Consider the following 14168-nt stretch of genomic DNA (forward strand, 5'->3'; position numbering starts at 1 on the left):
AGTGATAAGATGAGAGATCGTCAGACCATGTTCGGAATATGTCCTATCCGCCTTGACTTTTGTAAGTCCTTGTCCTGCCTTTACGCGTTGTCCCGTGTCGGTATGATTCAGATTAAAATCACACAATAGCAATGATAGTGACGCTTTTCCCCTCAATTTCTTGATAAGCAGATGAGGCTGGAATTCATCAATTCCTCACATCCAAATGCCACAGTCAGCTATTAAAACACTACGTATGCTGTCAAGGTGAACTTCACCCTACTGCCTTGACCTTCAAGCCTTTGGTCTTGACTAGAGGGTCAACATGGCGCGCTATATTCCCATTTGCCGAGATTGTGAAAAAAGAACAGGTAACATAGCGGTTGAGTGTGAGTACAATCGAACATATTTCAGCTTGTGCAGAAGCAGAAGACAACGTTGACATGAAAGGACCATAGTTGCGTGCTTTACGATAGCTCTTCATCGCTAAAGATTGCTGTTTTTGGGATACCGTCCACTCCAATCAACCCGCGATACATGCCAGGACAGTTCAGAGGCATCGCGACTGAATTATAATCAGTGGATCGTCTTAGTGAAGATCAAAAGAAAATATCTCACCATGTCCTTCACTATCGACCGCGATAAGACCGCCGTCACCTCCGACTCTGCGAAGATCATCCACGGCATATTGTGCTGCCTTAGACAATGGCTCGTGTAAGTACTGCATACGACGGGCAAGCGTACAAGCGGTGTTCTGTCGGATGAAGTACTAGAGCAATATTCGGTTACTTGAACGAACTGCGTTTTACCGGCAAATGAGACTCACATCCCCATCCCCAGTGCCAGACACACCGACGGCCTGTTTACTCTTCCGTCCCAGTGCCTTGTTCCAGGTACGGCGGATCCACCCTTCTGTCTTCCACTCTTCCGCCCAAAATCCAGCCCCCATATGCGGCGTGTCGCCGATTCTTCCTGCCATCTTGTTCGTCCGGCCACCGGTTGAGGTCACCGCAACGATGCAGCCGTGCACATCAAGCGCGACAGCACCCACCGTGCCGGTCGGCAATTGGTCTAGGTTTAGCTCTGACGGTGGAGAAGACAGGACATGTCCTGGAGGGAAGGGGGTTTCGGGCAGCCCGAGCCCACGTCGGTGTTCACGCCAGCGTGCCTCGGTAAAAAAATATGAAGGGTCTACGAGTTGTTCGCCCAGTGTCTCGCCAACAGTTTCAGCTGCGGCACCGGAAAGAAATGGGTGTGGAGAGCTCTGTGGAGAAAGATAGAGCTCTCTGACCATGTGAGATGGGTTGCGTGTGCGTGTGAGAAGGGTCAATGAAAATCCACGTCTCTTGTGTGGGATCTTTGGATGTGAAGAGGGTGGCCTGGATAGCATGATAGAGGCCTCAAGCTCGTTCTAAGGAGATTTATTTTGCGAAATTTGCTCTCAGTAACGAGACCCGAACTAACCTGACCTACTACGTTGAAGACAGCACCCTTGCCAGAGTTAAAGAGCGGGCAGTCTGGGGCTCCTTGTCAGATGGCAGGTTAGAAACACAGATCTCGACTCGCCTTCCATGGACATGACGGCTGCGACGGCCGCGTCCATTGCCTCTCCACCATCTTGCAATACCGCGTGTCCGGCGCGGAGAGCACTGCTCAACGCGGTCTTGTACCGCGCTTCCCGCTCAGGCGTGGAAGCCTCTCTAGACATTGTGCCCGCACCGCCATGTATGACGAGTACGTATCGCGGCTTGTTGGAAGGCTTCGGGATGAGTGGTTTCTTCTCCTGCATTGCTGCGATACGCTGCAAAGAGTCATGATAACGGTGGGTATTGAGTACTTGAGTCGCTATGCGTATAAGGACCCCTGGTACTTGCTTCGTTACTCTCATCGCCCAAACACCACAAGATATAGCCCTCCTCTCTTTCCGCCTTCGAAAGCGATGGCGACGTCCACAGCAGCTGCCGCGCCCACCACGACCGTCTCCGGGAAGCGAAAAGCGACCCAATTGTATATCATCCACCTCTCTGCCTCTGACGTGGACCCTGACATGAACACCGACACGACCACCGATCTCCATACTGATGTCGACGCCGAGGCATCTTCGCGCGCCTCTGATGCCGCCGCAGGACCATCTACGTCTAAGAATGGACGTATACTTGGACGAAGAACCGCGAAGACGCGAGAAAAAGTATATAGATGTGATCTTGAGGGATGCGACAAGGCGTACACGAAGCCGTCGCGTCTCGCTGAGCACACGCGCTCGCATACTGGACATGTACGCACCTTCTCTTTCTTCCTTTTCCCCTTTCTCGCCTTCTTTTACTTTCTCCTATTCTTTGATTTTTGCGATTTTCCTGTCATGCCTGGCCTGTCATTTTGCTAATGAGCCTGGATCCAGCGCCCATACAAATGCCCCTCCTGCTCGAAATCCTACCTCCGCGATACCCACCTCGCCGCACATGCGCGCACGCACCTTCCCACATCTGCGCGTCCGCTCGCATGCTCCGAACCAGGATGCGACAAACGCTTTTGGACACCGCAGCACCTGAATACACACGTCGAGGTCATGCACAGGGGTGTGAAGAGCTATGAGGTGCGTGCGCATTTCAGGGTCATCACTTCTGTTGGGTCTCATGGCTCTACTGTATCGTCGCCGCTGCTTCTTTATTAATATCTTTCCTACGGCCCTCCATTAGTGTGAGGTGTGCCCTGCCGCCTTCGCAAAGCACCATCAACTTCGCGCACACACTGCCGCTGAACACGCGCCTCCCGGCAGTAAACCATATCTGTGCACACACAACGAGTGCACAAAGTCGTTCGCGACGGCACAGAAGCTACGCGCGCACGTGAAGGTGCACGAGGGTTGGTCACCACTCCCCGATGGAGCCCAATAGATTTCTAAATACTTTTTCTCGTATTTCTGCAGAGAAGAGATATACGTGCGCGCATCCCGTGTGCCTCGCTCTAGTCTCTGTTCCCGCCCTCGCGCTGCCCTCTTCCGATGCAGTCCTACCTCAGCCAGCAACGGAGCCGGCTTATTTTCCTACATGGACCGCACTCCAGCACCACATCCGCACGGCGCATCCGCCGACGTGTCCGCATGCCTCCTGTAACGGGCGCACCTTTGCGTCGCATGCGGGGCTGAGGGCGCATCTAAAGGTGCATGCGGATGCGGATGTGGAGGCCGAAGGGGAGATGCGCATGGAGATGGAGGGGCGAGGAGGAGAAGATAGTGGCAATGACGAGGCAGAGAGCCGGCCGAAGAAGCGGAGGCGCGGAGGCGAGGTCGGGAGAGATTGGAGATGCGAGGAGGACGGGTGCTGGAAGGAGTTCAAGTCTGTGCGTCTATTCTCTTATCCAATCTACGCAACTTCTCTCATTCTTCGCTACTCTGTGCTCAAATGCTGGTCCTTGCTCGAACCACAGAAAAAAGCGCTCACGACGCACCATACCATCACGCACCTCGGCAGGCGCGACTTCGTGTGCCCCGAAATCGGGTGCGCGCGGGCGTTCGGATATAAGCACATACTGCAGCGACATGTCGCTCGCGTGCATGCCGCTGTGCGCGATCAGGGACAGAGTGGGGAAGCGCGCGGACGAGAAAACGATGCTGATGCTGACGCAGACACGGATGAGGAATGCAGTGACGCAGGTGAAGCGCGAGGAGGACCTAGCGGCATCGATGCCATGACTGGGCGCTTATACGCACAGCGCGCCGCCGCTGGGGACTCTGGGCCTACTGGCGCCGGTATGGGCAGATTGCGTCAGCTCCGGTGCCCGTACCCCAACTTGAGCGGCTTCTCGTCGTCGTTGTCGCCTTTACAACATCTGCAGGGAGCGGTGGCGGCGTGCGAGTACGCCTTCGGGCGCGCGTATGATCTACGAAGGCATTTGGAGGCAGTGCATGGGGTCGTGCTGGAGAAGGAGATTGTGGATGCATGGGCGAGGCGTGTCAGAGCCGGGCTTGCGAGGGGCAGTTCTCGTTAGCATATGTTGGTTCTCTATCTACGAGGGTGCTGATCTTCATCAAACCTGAAGTCGAAACATCCGCCGCGTGAATCGCACTGCGCAACATGGTGTCGATTCGATAGTGAGGAGGAAATTAACCTCGAAAAGCCTTGTGTGATGAAGGCCAAAAAGGCATGCGTATCGTTGTCGTTCATCTACGGCAGTGGTGTGCAAGGTTTAGCAGGGGTTAGCATCTCTTTGATATCGATGGCATTGGAATTCGAATTTGCCTAGACGCTAGTGAACGATGATGATGGCATAGACCAGGCATCCCGCACCTGCTCCCAAATTGATCACCTTCGAACAGAACATGGCACGGTGCTGCTCGAAGTCGTGTTTGCAACCTCTGTAACCATGATGTTGAGTGCTACGACACGGCACCTCGGAGGACCTCACCTTACCCTTCTCGAGATCCGCTCACCTATCTATCGTGTTTGCAAGCATCCAGAAATGGGTCTGTTTCAGATGTGGAGTAAGACAGCAAGGACAGCGATATGAATCAAAATGCCTGGGCGGGGTATCTTATCACTCTCTTCCCTGCAACGTGTGAAACTGCCGCTGGCGAAATTGATGGTTTGGCCCTGCCTTGGCTCACATAGATGAGGGAGAAGATCATATAAAATGATAAATCATGGTCAGTTAGTCCTTGCTCCTCCGTCCTCGCTCGCAATCAATGGCTGATATAAAAGGGGTCACTGTATGCGTCGGAAGTGACGAGAATGAATTACAGAAGCCGATGGAAACTGGAATTGGCTCGCTCACTCAAGCGCGTTGGGCGTAACGTGTTGTTGACAGTTGTTTATCCATCGTCAGTCGCGTCGGTGGCGCGTCGCCTCTCCCAGACTCATACCATTTAGATATTTACCACAGACTATAGCTCTCCGTCTCACTCTGTGAACGGACCTCACCGTGAGAGATAGATGCCCTCTTTGCACCACATAGAGGTGATCTTATATTCTCGTTCCCCAGCGTGCTTTCTTGCGAGGCGTCTGACATTGTGTTATTCAGTACAGTAAAAGCTCCAGAGCAAAATGTCACGGCCCCGCGCCATGTAGAGGCACAGCCATTGAGCAAGGTGCTCTTCGGTATGGCAAGACAATCAAAACCAAGTGGGGCGAAGGCGTCGAATGGCGTCACTGGTATTGTCGCCGTCCCTTTGTACCGAAATGTGGCCTCTAAGTTCGTTGTGTGTGTACAGGGGTTGTGTCACGCGTGCCATTCTTGTTCAAATAGCGGGATATGGTATGGAACGCGTGGATGGCTTTCATTTTCTGCGGACAGAAGATCAAAAGAAGATCCGCACGGCTCTGGCAACTCGACGCATTGACCCTGCTGATATTCTAGCATCGGCGAAATTACCGTCCGCGCTTCCTTCTTCACAGGCGTCTTCACAACCGAAACCGACCGCATCATCGAACGATAAAAAGAGAAAGACGCCTCACGTCACGATTGAAGCTAGCTCGGAAGGAAATGCCCCAGCCCAAAACGCTCCGACCCCTGCATCTCAAACACTCGCGACGCAAAGAGCCCAGGCAGTCGCAAACATTCCGGTTGATGCACGCTGGGAGGAAGGAGCAGAGGACGAGGCACTAGAAGAAGAACTGAGAGACGAGCTCTATTGTACGAAGAGCACCAATGTGGTTGGTGTCCAGTACTACGGAGGTACATGATCAAAATCTGTATTCACAAAGTCGCTGACACCTTCAAATTTAGGCATGGTCGCAGCAGGAGAACAAGTCCTTTTGGTCAGAGAGCCTCATAACCGTTTTGACAGGTGAATATCACTTCTTGAATGTCACTTCACCACGCCTTCTGAACATTGTTGATGGCTACAGAAATGCGATACAAGTAAAGAATATAGGGCAAGCGCAAGTCGGTCACATTCCTCGTGACATTGCATCCAAATTAGCACCGTTGATGGACCAGCGGCGTGTAACTGTCGAGGGAACCATGAATGAAGGCAATCGTACGTTGCTGCTGTACTTCTCGTCGACAATGTTGATAAAATGGCTCCAGTGCGAGGTTTTTGCTACTCATTGTCTGTGTGAGTAACTCAGACTTCTCGCACCTCAACCGGCTCCAGTCCTGACTCTTTTCATAGGACCCTAAAGATTTATGGAGCCTCGGACTTGCGCGACCAGCTCGAGCCTCTTCTCGTATGGGCAACACCCGGTCAGCGAGGATTTCCGAAACGCCAGACTGCTGGGCAAATCGCGACCGCCTCCGCAGCTGGGTCTGGCCCATCTGACTCGCAAATGGGTCCAGGCCCTGCATATCCTTCTCCTTCACAAGTTTCTCGAATGAGTCCTCAAGAGCTCGCCGCTCAACAGAAAAGAATTCAGCAGCAGCAGGAGGCATTTGCGAAGGCCGCAGAACTACGACAGATGTTGAACAATCTAGAAAAGGTGGACGATGAGGGAAGGAGAAGCAGCTTATTGGATACCTTATGTTCGACGGAAGATATCTTGTCTTTACCTGTTCACGCGACTCCGCCTGGGATCGCTAACGGAGAATTGACAGTGAATTTGTTAAAGCATCAGGTAAGGGCCAAGGAATCTGGTAACGGACATCCTCTTGATAGCATTTGTGTCGCAGAGTCAAGCACTCCGATGGTGTATTGACCGTGAATATCCGACCCTACCAAGTAAGGACGAGGACAAGCCCGTTCAGTTCTGGCAATATCGGACGACTGGAGCCAAGGTAAGGAGATATGCCCTTCGCGAGTCGGATATAAGTTGACAATCGTTATCAAGCCTTATTATTACAACAGTAAACCTGCTTGCTCTATATGTCAAAACGCTGAGTTAACTTTAAATTGACAGTTGTTACCAAGACGCCTCAAGAAGCTGCTCCCATTCTTGGCCGAGGCGCGCTCTGTGCCGACAGCATGGGTTTGGTGCGTCTTCGTCTCGTTGATTCCACTAGAATGAAAATCTCATTTGCTGCAGGGCAAGACGTTGACGATGATCGCTCTAGTCTTGGCGACCAAAGCTGATGTCCAATCTGACTGCGGCCAAAGTACATTGATAGGTGATTTCGTCGCTACAGTGTTCATATTTTAGAATTACTCAATCTTCGTTCTAGTTGTGCCCCTTTCCGTGCTCTCGAATTGGGAGAAACAAATCCAGGACCATTGTGTTCCTGGTGCACTTACATACTGCGTCTACTACGGCAGCACCCGCTCGATGTCTGCACAAGACTTGCAGAAGTATGACGTGGTGATTACAACATATCAGACGGTTGCGGGCGAACATGAGAACTTCCAAAGCAATGCACCTGAAGCATCGGAATCAAAGGGTCCTAGTAAAAAGAGGAAGAAGCTGGACAGCAGCTTGTTCGGTGTTCACTGGAAGGTGCATCATAATTTTACGTCGGACATCAGCAAAGTCTTATCGACGTGGTCTTTGGATCTAGCGAGTGATCCTAGATGAAGGACACAACATTAGAAATCCCCGTACTAAGATGGCCAAGGCTGTCTCTGCCCTGGCGGCGCAGAGACGATGGGTTTTGACTGGCACGCCCATCGTGAGCGCCTTTATCCCTCATCTTCCCTGTCGTTTAGTCACTGAAACGTCATGTTAGATCAATTCGCCACAGGCAAGTTTCTGAGTCGGACGCATGCATACGTACCTGACACTTATTGGTCAAAGGATCTCGGTTCTATCCTCACGTTCCTTCGAATTTGCCGCCCACTCGATAACCCCGACTTCTACAAAAGACTTGTCCTTCGCCCACTCAAGGATGGGGACCCGTCTGGTGCTGAGCTTCTAAGGGTATAGCTTTTGGACTACTATTGACTCAAAGACTGATATTTGATATGTTATATTATCACAGGCTCTCATGAGTCAGATCTGTATTCGCCGGACGAAGGAAGTAAGTTATTTCATTCGAGCGTAGTTTTCAATCGCATGCTTAATATTGAGCAGATGCAAGATAGCGAAGGGAATTACCTTGTTCCTCTTCCACCGGTCAGTGCTCCAACTATGCAACCAATCTACCTGGCTAAACATCTGGCAGGTCGAAATGACAGTTGTTCCTGTGTCCCTCAGTCCCGAAGCGAGGGTGAGTACTCTATACGAACCTTCGCATTCACTTCATCTGAAGATTCTATAGGAGCTGTACGATACGGTTGAACAGCTTTCGAAGCAGCGCATTGAAGGCTTTATGAACCGCCCTGAAGGGATCACTAACGTCTCTGTATGTTTCGCCCTGTAGTCATGACCTTCAAGGCGCATGTAACTGAATTTTGCACGCTTCAGATCTCAACAAATGCATTGAGTATGCTCACCCGTCTTCGACAACTTGCGCTTCATCCAGGACTTGTTCCGGCTGATTACGTCGAGCAACTTCGCCATGCCGATGATGAACATTCTCACGCAACCATCCAGATCACACCTGAGGTTAAGGTTCGCTTGCAGAGCCAACTCTTCCAGGCCATAGAGGACAATGAAGAATGCCCAATCTGTTTCGGGATTTTGGACGAACCTCGCATCACCGTTTGCTCACACCGATTCTGCCTTGCTTGGTAGGTTAATTGCCCGTATCGCTCGATACTCTCTGAGATTTTGTTTCTTTAGCATCAGCGAAGTCATAGCTCGTGATCCTAAATGTCCCATGGTTTGCATCTCGGCTCAATCATGTCCATTGAAAAATTCTGACGATAACAAAGGACCGGCGCCCCCTTGGCCTAGGCGACCTTATCGAGCCGCCACCACCGACAGAGTTGACTCAGGTGCCTGTACGGTCGGACGAAGATGAGGAAGACAAGGGTGATATCCGTTCCGCCAGTTCATCGGCTAAAATCGATCAATTGGTGCACCTCCTGAAGCTGACGCCTCTGACCGAAAAATCCCTTGTATTTTCGCAGTTCACATCTTTCCTGGACAAGGTGCGTAATCCTTCCAACGCCGCATGTGCAACACATCGTGATTCAGTGTCTTTAAGATTGCGGAAACGCTTGATAAAGAAGGGTAATTTAGGATGCTCATTCTCCTTGCTGGTGGAGCTGACGCAGTGCCGCTTAGTATCCCATACGTCCGATTTGACGGGAAAATGTCTGCGAGGAGGCGACAGGAGACTCTTGAACAATTCTCTATTCCCATTGAGGAGAGCACGACCTCTACGCAAGCAGCACAGCCATTTCAGACCGCTTCTCGGCCGTCTCGCAGATGCTCTAGCACGCAGATGACCCAGGATGTAGCCGATGAAGCCTTCCAAGACCAAGGAGATGACGACGGCGACTTCCATCCGAACGGTGCCCGGGATGATGATGGCGAGGATGATTTTATCTCTGACGACGACACCGTATGGACGAAGAAGGGAAAAGGAAAGGCGAAGGCAAAGGCAAAGGGCAAACATGCGACAAGAATTAAGTCCTCGGCGTCCACAAGTGCCGCTTATGACTCTGCCATCCCCGGTGCGATTCCCAGAGTGATGCTCATCTCTTTGAAAGCGGGAGCACTTGGTCTCAATCTCACGGTGGCGAACAATGTTTACCTGTAAGTTCTTTTTTATCGCCAAGAGAACGTCGCTCATGGAATATCACGCAGCATGGACCCGTGCGTCGCATACAAAGCTCGTTCACAGATAGCACGTTGATTTTCGACTCTACAGATGGTGGCAGGAAGGTATCGAGAGTCAGGCAATTGATAGATGCAATCGGTATATTTGCTCCCGTGACTTTGAAAACGTGTATCGCTGATCGTGTCCCCAGTATTGGCCAAAAGAAACCTGTTCACGTCTATCAACTCATCGCGGAAGATACGGTAGAGTCTAAGGCATGGGTTCCATTCAGTGGAGGGCGTCTTTTCCCTGACTTTATTCCCGATAGGTTATTGACATTCAAGAGAAGAAGAAGCATTTGGTTCAAGAGGTGTGTATTGCGGCAGAAGTAATGACGCGACATTGACTCACACCACAACGTGCAGGCCTTTTCTGGTATGAAGAACAAAGAAACTCAGCGCCAGAAGAAGGAAGCCAGGTTGAACGGTCAATGTTTCTCCTTGCATCGAGCGCCAAACTCTACTGATACTTATATGACAGACCTCATTGAATTGTTTGGTATCAGGCAGCTGGCCGCAAGTCAGGGTGCTTAGTTCCTGTGCGACAGGATGCATGAGGTTCAATTCTATCACATCTTGAAGTAGGCTGTTGCGGCGATAATTAGATGGAGACGATGATCTACTCAATACAATCTAAAACATCTACGACACATTCTTATATACCGTTCCTACGGATGCGTTACCCTAAATTTCCGAGCGTGTTATCACGAAAGTGTTGTTTGGTTTCGTACAAGTTATCCGTAATACTTGGCGTAGTTGACTTCAAGCTAATTCTTCTGTTATGTGCTGAGTCTTGTGCTGGTAACGGAATTTTCCACAAAATTTTGGTGGATTCGATATTCAACGATGATCGGTATATATCAAACTATACACGTTTATGAGCTAAGTCACTTTGCCGGAGTGGTTAACGGGATCGCCTGCTATTACTTAGCTTAGCGGTTGGGCTTTGCCCGCGAGTGTTCGAATCGCTCAGGTGACGATTTTTTCGATGCTTCGTCTAATCTATTCCCACGCTACCTCGCTAACTTCACCTCACTCTATATTACCTCAGTTGTCCGCTTGTTTCTTCCCAACTCACGATTTTGTTCGACAGAATAGCTCGAGAAACCTCACAATGAGCGTGAACAAATATGCAAACTTGCCAGACATAGTACGACGTTCTTTCTATCATTTCCGAGCTCAATTTATAGCGTATACTAGGATACAGCCCCAGATATCTACGAGACAGAGGATGTATTCCCTTCCTCGCAAGCCAAAGTAAGTCATATATATCTTGCTCTTTTGGATTTCAACGTACCTCTCCATATGGTAGCAAGGGGACTCGAGCGATGAAGAATCAGGAGTTCAGACGCGTCACACATCTCGAGGAAAGATTATAGAAGCGCCAGGGAGGGAAGAACTCGACAACAGCAGCCTGATTGGTACAGATGAGGCGAGCAGACGGTTCAAGCGCGCAGAGCGCAAGAGTAAGTTTCGTTTCCTGTCACAAATTCACGTTCACCACCATGTCTATCCACGCGTGACACAGGAGGCCGTCAGGATCGCTCTCTTTACAAGTATCCTCCATCACGAAGCCTTTCGCCTTCCCCTTCTCGACAAAAATCCCTATCTGCGCGTCTGCGCCTGCTTCAAAACGAACTAGCGTCTTTAGAGAACGAGGTCTCGGATCCCTCTAACCCTTTACTCCAGAAGGAACGCGAGGAAAGCAATGTCGATCCAGGCGAGTTGATCAAAGGGCTGGTGGATGTGAGAGCCCGGCTGGACAAGGTCTCTCAAAAGGAGGGTAGATCGAGACTCGTACAGGAGGTCTTAAGCCATGGCAATAAGAAAGAGATACTAAACACAGTAGAGGTGAAGGAGGAGGGAGCCACAACGAAAGTAAAGGATGGAGATCAAGCGAAGGACGGTGTGAAGGAATTGGCCGAGATGGATCGTCGAGTTGGCGAGGTAGAAAAGCTCATTGGCTCTTCTAGCACTTCTCTCGATGAGGTACGTCCAGTCTGTCGAAAACTGTTGGGCGCTGATTGATTGTGATCCAGGCCTCTCCAATGCCAACACCTCTTCTTCTCCTCCTCAGTCGATTGAACACCCAAGTCACCGTCCTTACCCAGCCTCGTCACTTAGATAATATATCGCGTCGTCTCAAACTCCTTCTATCTGACCTCGACCGTGTCTCTTCTGCAAACCAACAACATCGGCGTCAGTCCCACCACAATGAAGCTGCCATTCCGCCAAACGCGGCACCCTCTGCCCTCCAAGAACAGATCACCCCCATCCTCACTCGCCTTGTGCCGAGCCTACCTCATATTCCACACATCCTTATGAGGCTCCGAACTCTGTCCGCGTTACACACATCTGCCGCGGAGTTCCAGAGCACCCTCGAAGGTCTTGAGGAAGAACAGAAGAAAGCCCGGGAGGCATTAGAAGAGTTGAGCAGAGCACTAGATAGCGTCGAGGGTAGTCTAGACGAGAACAGGAAGCTGGTGGAAGGTAACGTAAGTGGTTTGGAGGAGCGGGTACAATCACTCTTGCAGAGAGTGGAGCAGGTGAGCAGATGATACCGGGGTTGTCGAAATGATGTGGCTAGCCTCTATTTTATGATACCCTTCACATGTCGCTTTAATCTAATTCGCAGGAATTCGGAAGATTTCTGGTTGCTCAGTCTTCTGCGCGATCAGCCCCGGTTTTGACGTTCAGAGCCCTGACCCAGCGCTCCCCAGCGTCAACTGTCTCGATGAGATAACTCAGTGGAACCAGATTCTTCTCTACAGAGGGAGCTTTTGATCAATTGACCAATCGATCCAGATACTGAAGTACATCGCTGCGTACGACCTTCTTGCGAGAAAGCCTGGTCTCCCGCGACTTTATGGAGTATAATCTAGTCCATAACTGGCCAATGCCCAGGTGAGTACAGGTGCAATTCAATGTTTCAGCGGTGTCCCTCCGCTATGAAAGCACGATGATCCTACAATCTTGATGAACATTTGGCAGGGGCAAGGCTCGTCACTAATGTATAATTGTTCACCTACCTCGGATCTTGTCGTTTTCAACAAATAGATTGAACAGTGTTTCCGGAACAAGAATTCACGAGAAGCCACCAACCTGTTACGATATCACGAGTAAAGTGTCGTTATGAAGGATTACTCACAAATAGAGAGGCAACGATTTGGCGGTAAAGGTCTTTTTGGTCTACCGATCAACTGCATCATGATCACGCTCTTTTGTTGATGTCTTGAAGGACGTCAAGTCGATGGACGATGGTAGTCCTTGCTCAAACACACAGCCTTACCTTTCATAATTCGTTACGAACTGTTGGGTCTGGACAGGTTACCTGATCTCTCATGTCTCGAGCAGAAGGGTAAGATAGATTGATCGATGTTAGTAGTATGCACCCGCCCAACAACTATCAATCGAGCACAGGACTCAGTAAAGATAGGTAGCATATAACGAGTCCTCGTCAACTCAGATGTCCTCCAGCTGCGCTCCCTTCGCCCATATTCTCCTGGTACCGGCTACCTACTATCCTCGAAGTACCTCGAATCAGGAGCACTTCACGTCCCTCGACTGCTCATTACTGCGTTTCTCGGCGGTCACTACCCAAATCATATTCCTCTCCTCATCAGGCTCCAAGGACAAAGCGATGTGGTCTGCTGCCGTCACCGTATTCATTTATGCTCTCGCCATCTGCGTCTCTGCGGCCCCTGTACGCGTGTTTCCGCCGCCGGCCGGCTCCCCACAGTAAGCAGCTCGTAGATCGCCCACAGAAGACGGCTGATCTCTTGTCTTCACTCAAAAGCCTCCTCGTTAGCCCCCCCGGCGCTCCGTAAGTTTGGCGCCAAACGACGCCAGTCCTATACGCGTATTTTTGGCTGCGCGGCGAATACACCCACATACTGATCAGGGTCTGCATAGGGTTCAAGGCGCCGACTCTCTACCGCCGCGAGCGGACGCCGTCACGCACGTAAACAGAGACCTTTCAGAGATCGGGGACCCACTTGTCGACCTGCTCCCCATCCCAGACAGGGAGAAACTCGCGCTGTCTTCGCGCACCACGGCGTCCGGCCCTCCGTCGCGTCGCGAGGAAGAGGAAATCGACCTCAATGCCCACGTTGACCTGAACGTGCGCGGGTTAGGACACCTCCAGGACGCCGGCAACCCACTTGTCCCCATCCTCGGATTCACGGCGCCATCCAGTACCGCCCATGTCGCGGCCTCCCTCCCCACGACCACTTCGGCGACCCGTCCGTGGCACAAGTCTGCACGCGCTCGTGATGATAGTGGCCTCAATTACCCCGGAAATCCGCTGCCTGCTGTTCTCTGTCATCTTTTTGGCGCGTGCGTCTTTCCCTGCAAATTGTGTTCGCGCCTTCGTACTCAAATATCTTTGTAGTTGTCGCCAGGATCACTGAATAATTCTACAGTCCCCCCTGGGGGGTCAGTACCATAGGAGATCATCAACCCGTTTACGACAATTGTTTGTACCTGTACCTGTACTCTATGTTACAGCGCCAGTTGAATATGATCAGGATACCACCTTGAGAGCCCCACCACGCCGAACGAGCATCCAAAAAGTTATCAATTGAAGTCAGCAGCGTGGTCAACTATATGTGATAGGTTACA

General features: G+C 51.1%; 5 protein-coding genes across 5 annotated transcripts; 4 read left to right on the plus strand and 1 right to left on the minus strand.

Moving 5' to 3' along the window:
• Positions 1-446: 446 nt before the first annotated feature.
• On the minus strand, positions 447-1768 carry HETIRDRAFT_169216 (threonine protease T2; the record flags this gene model as incomplete). Its single annotated transcript, XM_009548913.1, has 5 exons — positions 447-544; positions 598-748; positions 806-1390; positions 1444-1496; positions 1546-1768. The coding sequence occupies 5 exons, from the start codon at positions 1766-1768 to the stop codon at positions 447-449; spliced, it is 1110 nt and encodes a 369-aa protein (XP_009547208.1).
• A 258-nt stretch (positions 1769-2026) lies between these two features.
• On the plus strand, positions 2027-4027 carry Zfp4 (putative transcription regulator; the record flags this gene model as incomplete). The annotated part of the gene is made up of 7 exons (XM_009548665.1): positions 2027-2254; positions 2378-2572; positions 2676-2841; positions 2906-2946; positions 2998-3156; positions 3247-3318; positions 3406-4027. 7 exons carry the CDS (start codon positions 2027-2029, stop codon positions 3964-3966), a joined length of 1422 nt encoding a protein of 473 aa, XP_009546960.1. The 3' UTR covers positions 3967-4027.
• An 880-nt stretch (positions 4028-4907) lies between these two features.
• HETIRDRAFT_434565 (uncharacterized protein) lies at positions 4908-10376 on the plus strand (the record flags this gene model as incomplete). The annotated part of the gene is made up of 27 exons (XM_009548914.1): positions 4908-4931; positions 4996-5126; positions 5186-5649; positions 5701-5761; positions 5823-5957; positions 6089-6527; positions 6583-6687; positions 6741-6756; positions 6810-6883; positions 6936-7017; positions 7072-7340; positions 7402-7512; positions 7638-7760; positions 7822-7860; positions 7914-7955; positions 8005-8049; positions 8101-8184; positions 8247-8512; positions 8565-8604; positions 8657-8879; positions 9002-9485; positions 9537-9545; positions 9601-9648; positions 9701-9764; positions 9818-9859; positions 9915-9975; positions 10030-10376. The coding sequence occupies 27 exons, from the start codon at positions 4908-4910 to the stop codon at positions 10080-10082; spliced, it is 3534 nt and encodes a 1177-aa protein (XP_009547209.1). The 3' UTR covers positions 10083-10376.
• On the plus strand, positions 10154-10429 carry HETIRDRAFT_319251 (uncharacterized protein; the record flags this gene model as incomplete). The annotated part of the gene is made up of 1 exon (XM_009548915.1): positions 10154-10429. The coding sequence occupies one exon, from the start codon at positions 10154-10156 to the stop codon at positions 10427-10429; it is 276 nt and encodes a 91-aa protein (XP_009547210.1).
• Positions 10430-10662: 233 nt separating this feature from the next.
• HETIRDRAFT_123022 (uncharacterized protein) lies at positions 10663-12106 on the plus strand (the record flags this gene model as incomplete). The annotated part of the gene is made up of 6 exons (XM_009548916.1): positions 10663-10698; positions 10749-10805; positions 10861-11014; positions 11080-11354; positions 11406-11537; positions 11588-12106. The coding sequence occupies 6 exons, from the start codon at positions 10663-10665 to the stop codon at positions 12104-12106; spliced, it is 1173 nt and encodes a 390-aa protein (XP_009547211.1).
• Positions 12107-14168: the final 2062 nt, after the last annotated feature.

This window comes from Heterobasidion irregulare (assembly GCF_000320585.1).
Source record: "Heterobasidion irregulare TC 32-1 unplaced genomic scaffold scaffold_06, whole genome shotgun sequence".
NCBI classification, from domain to species: domain Eukaryota; kingdom Fungi; phylum Basidiomycota; class Agaricomycetes; order Russulales; family Bondarzewiaceae; genus Heterobasidion; species Heterobasidion irregulare.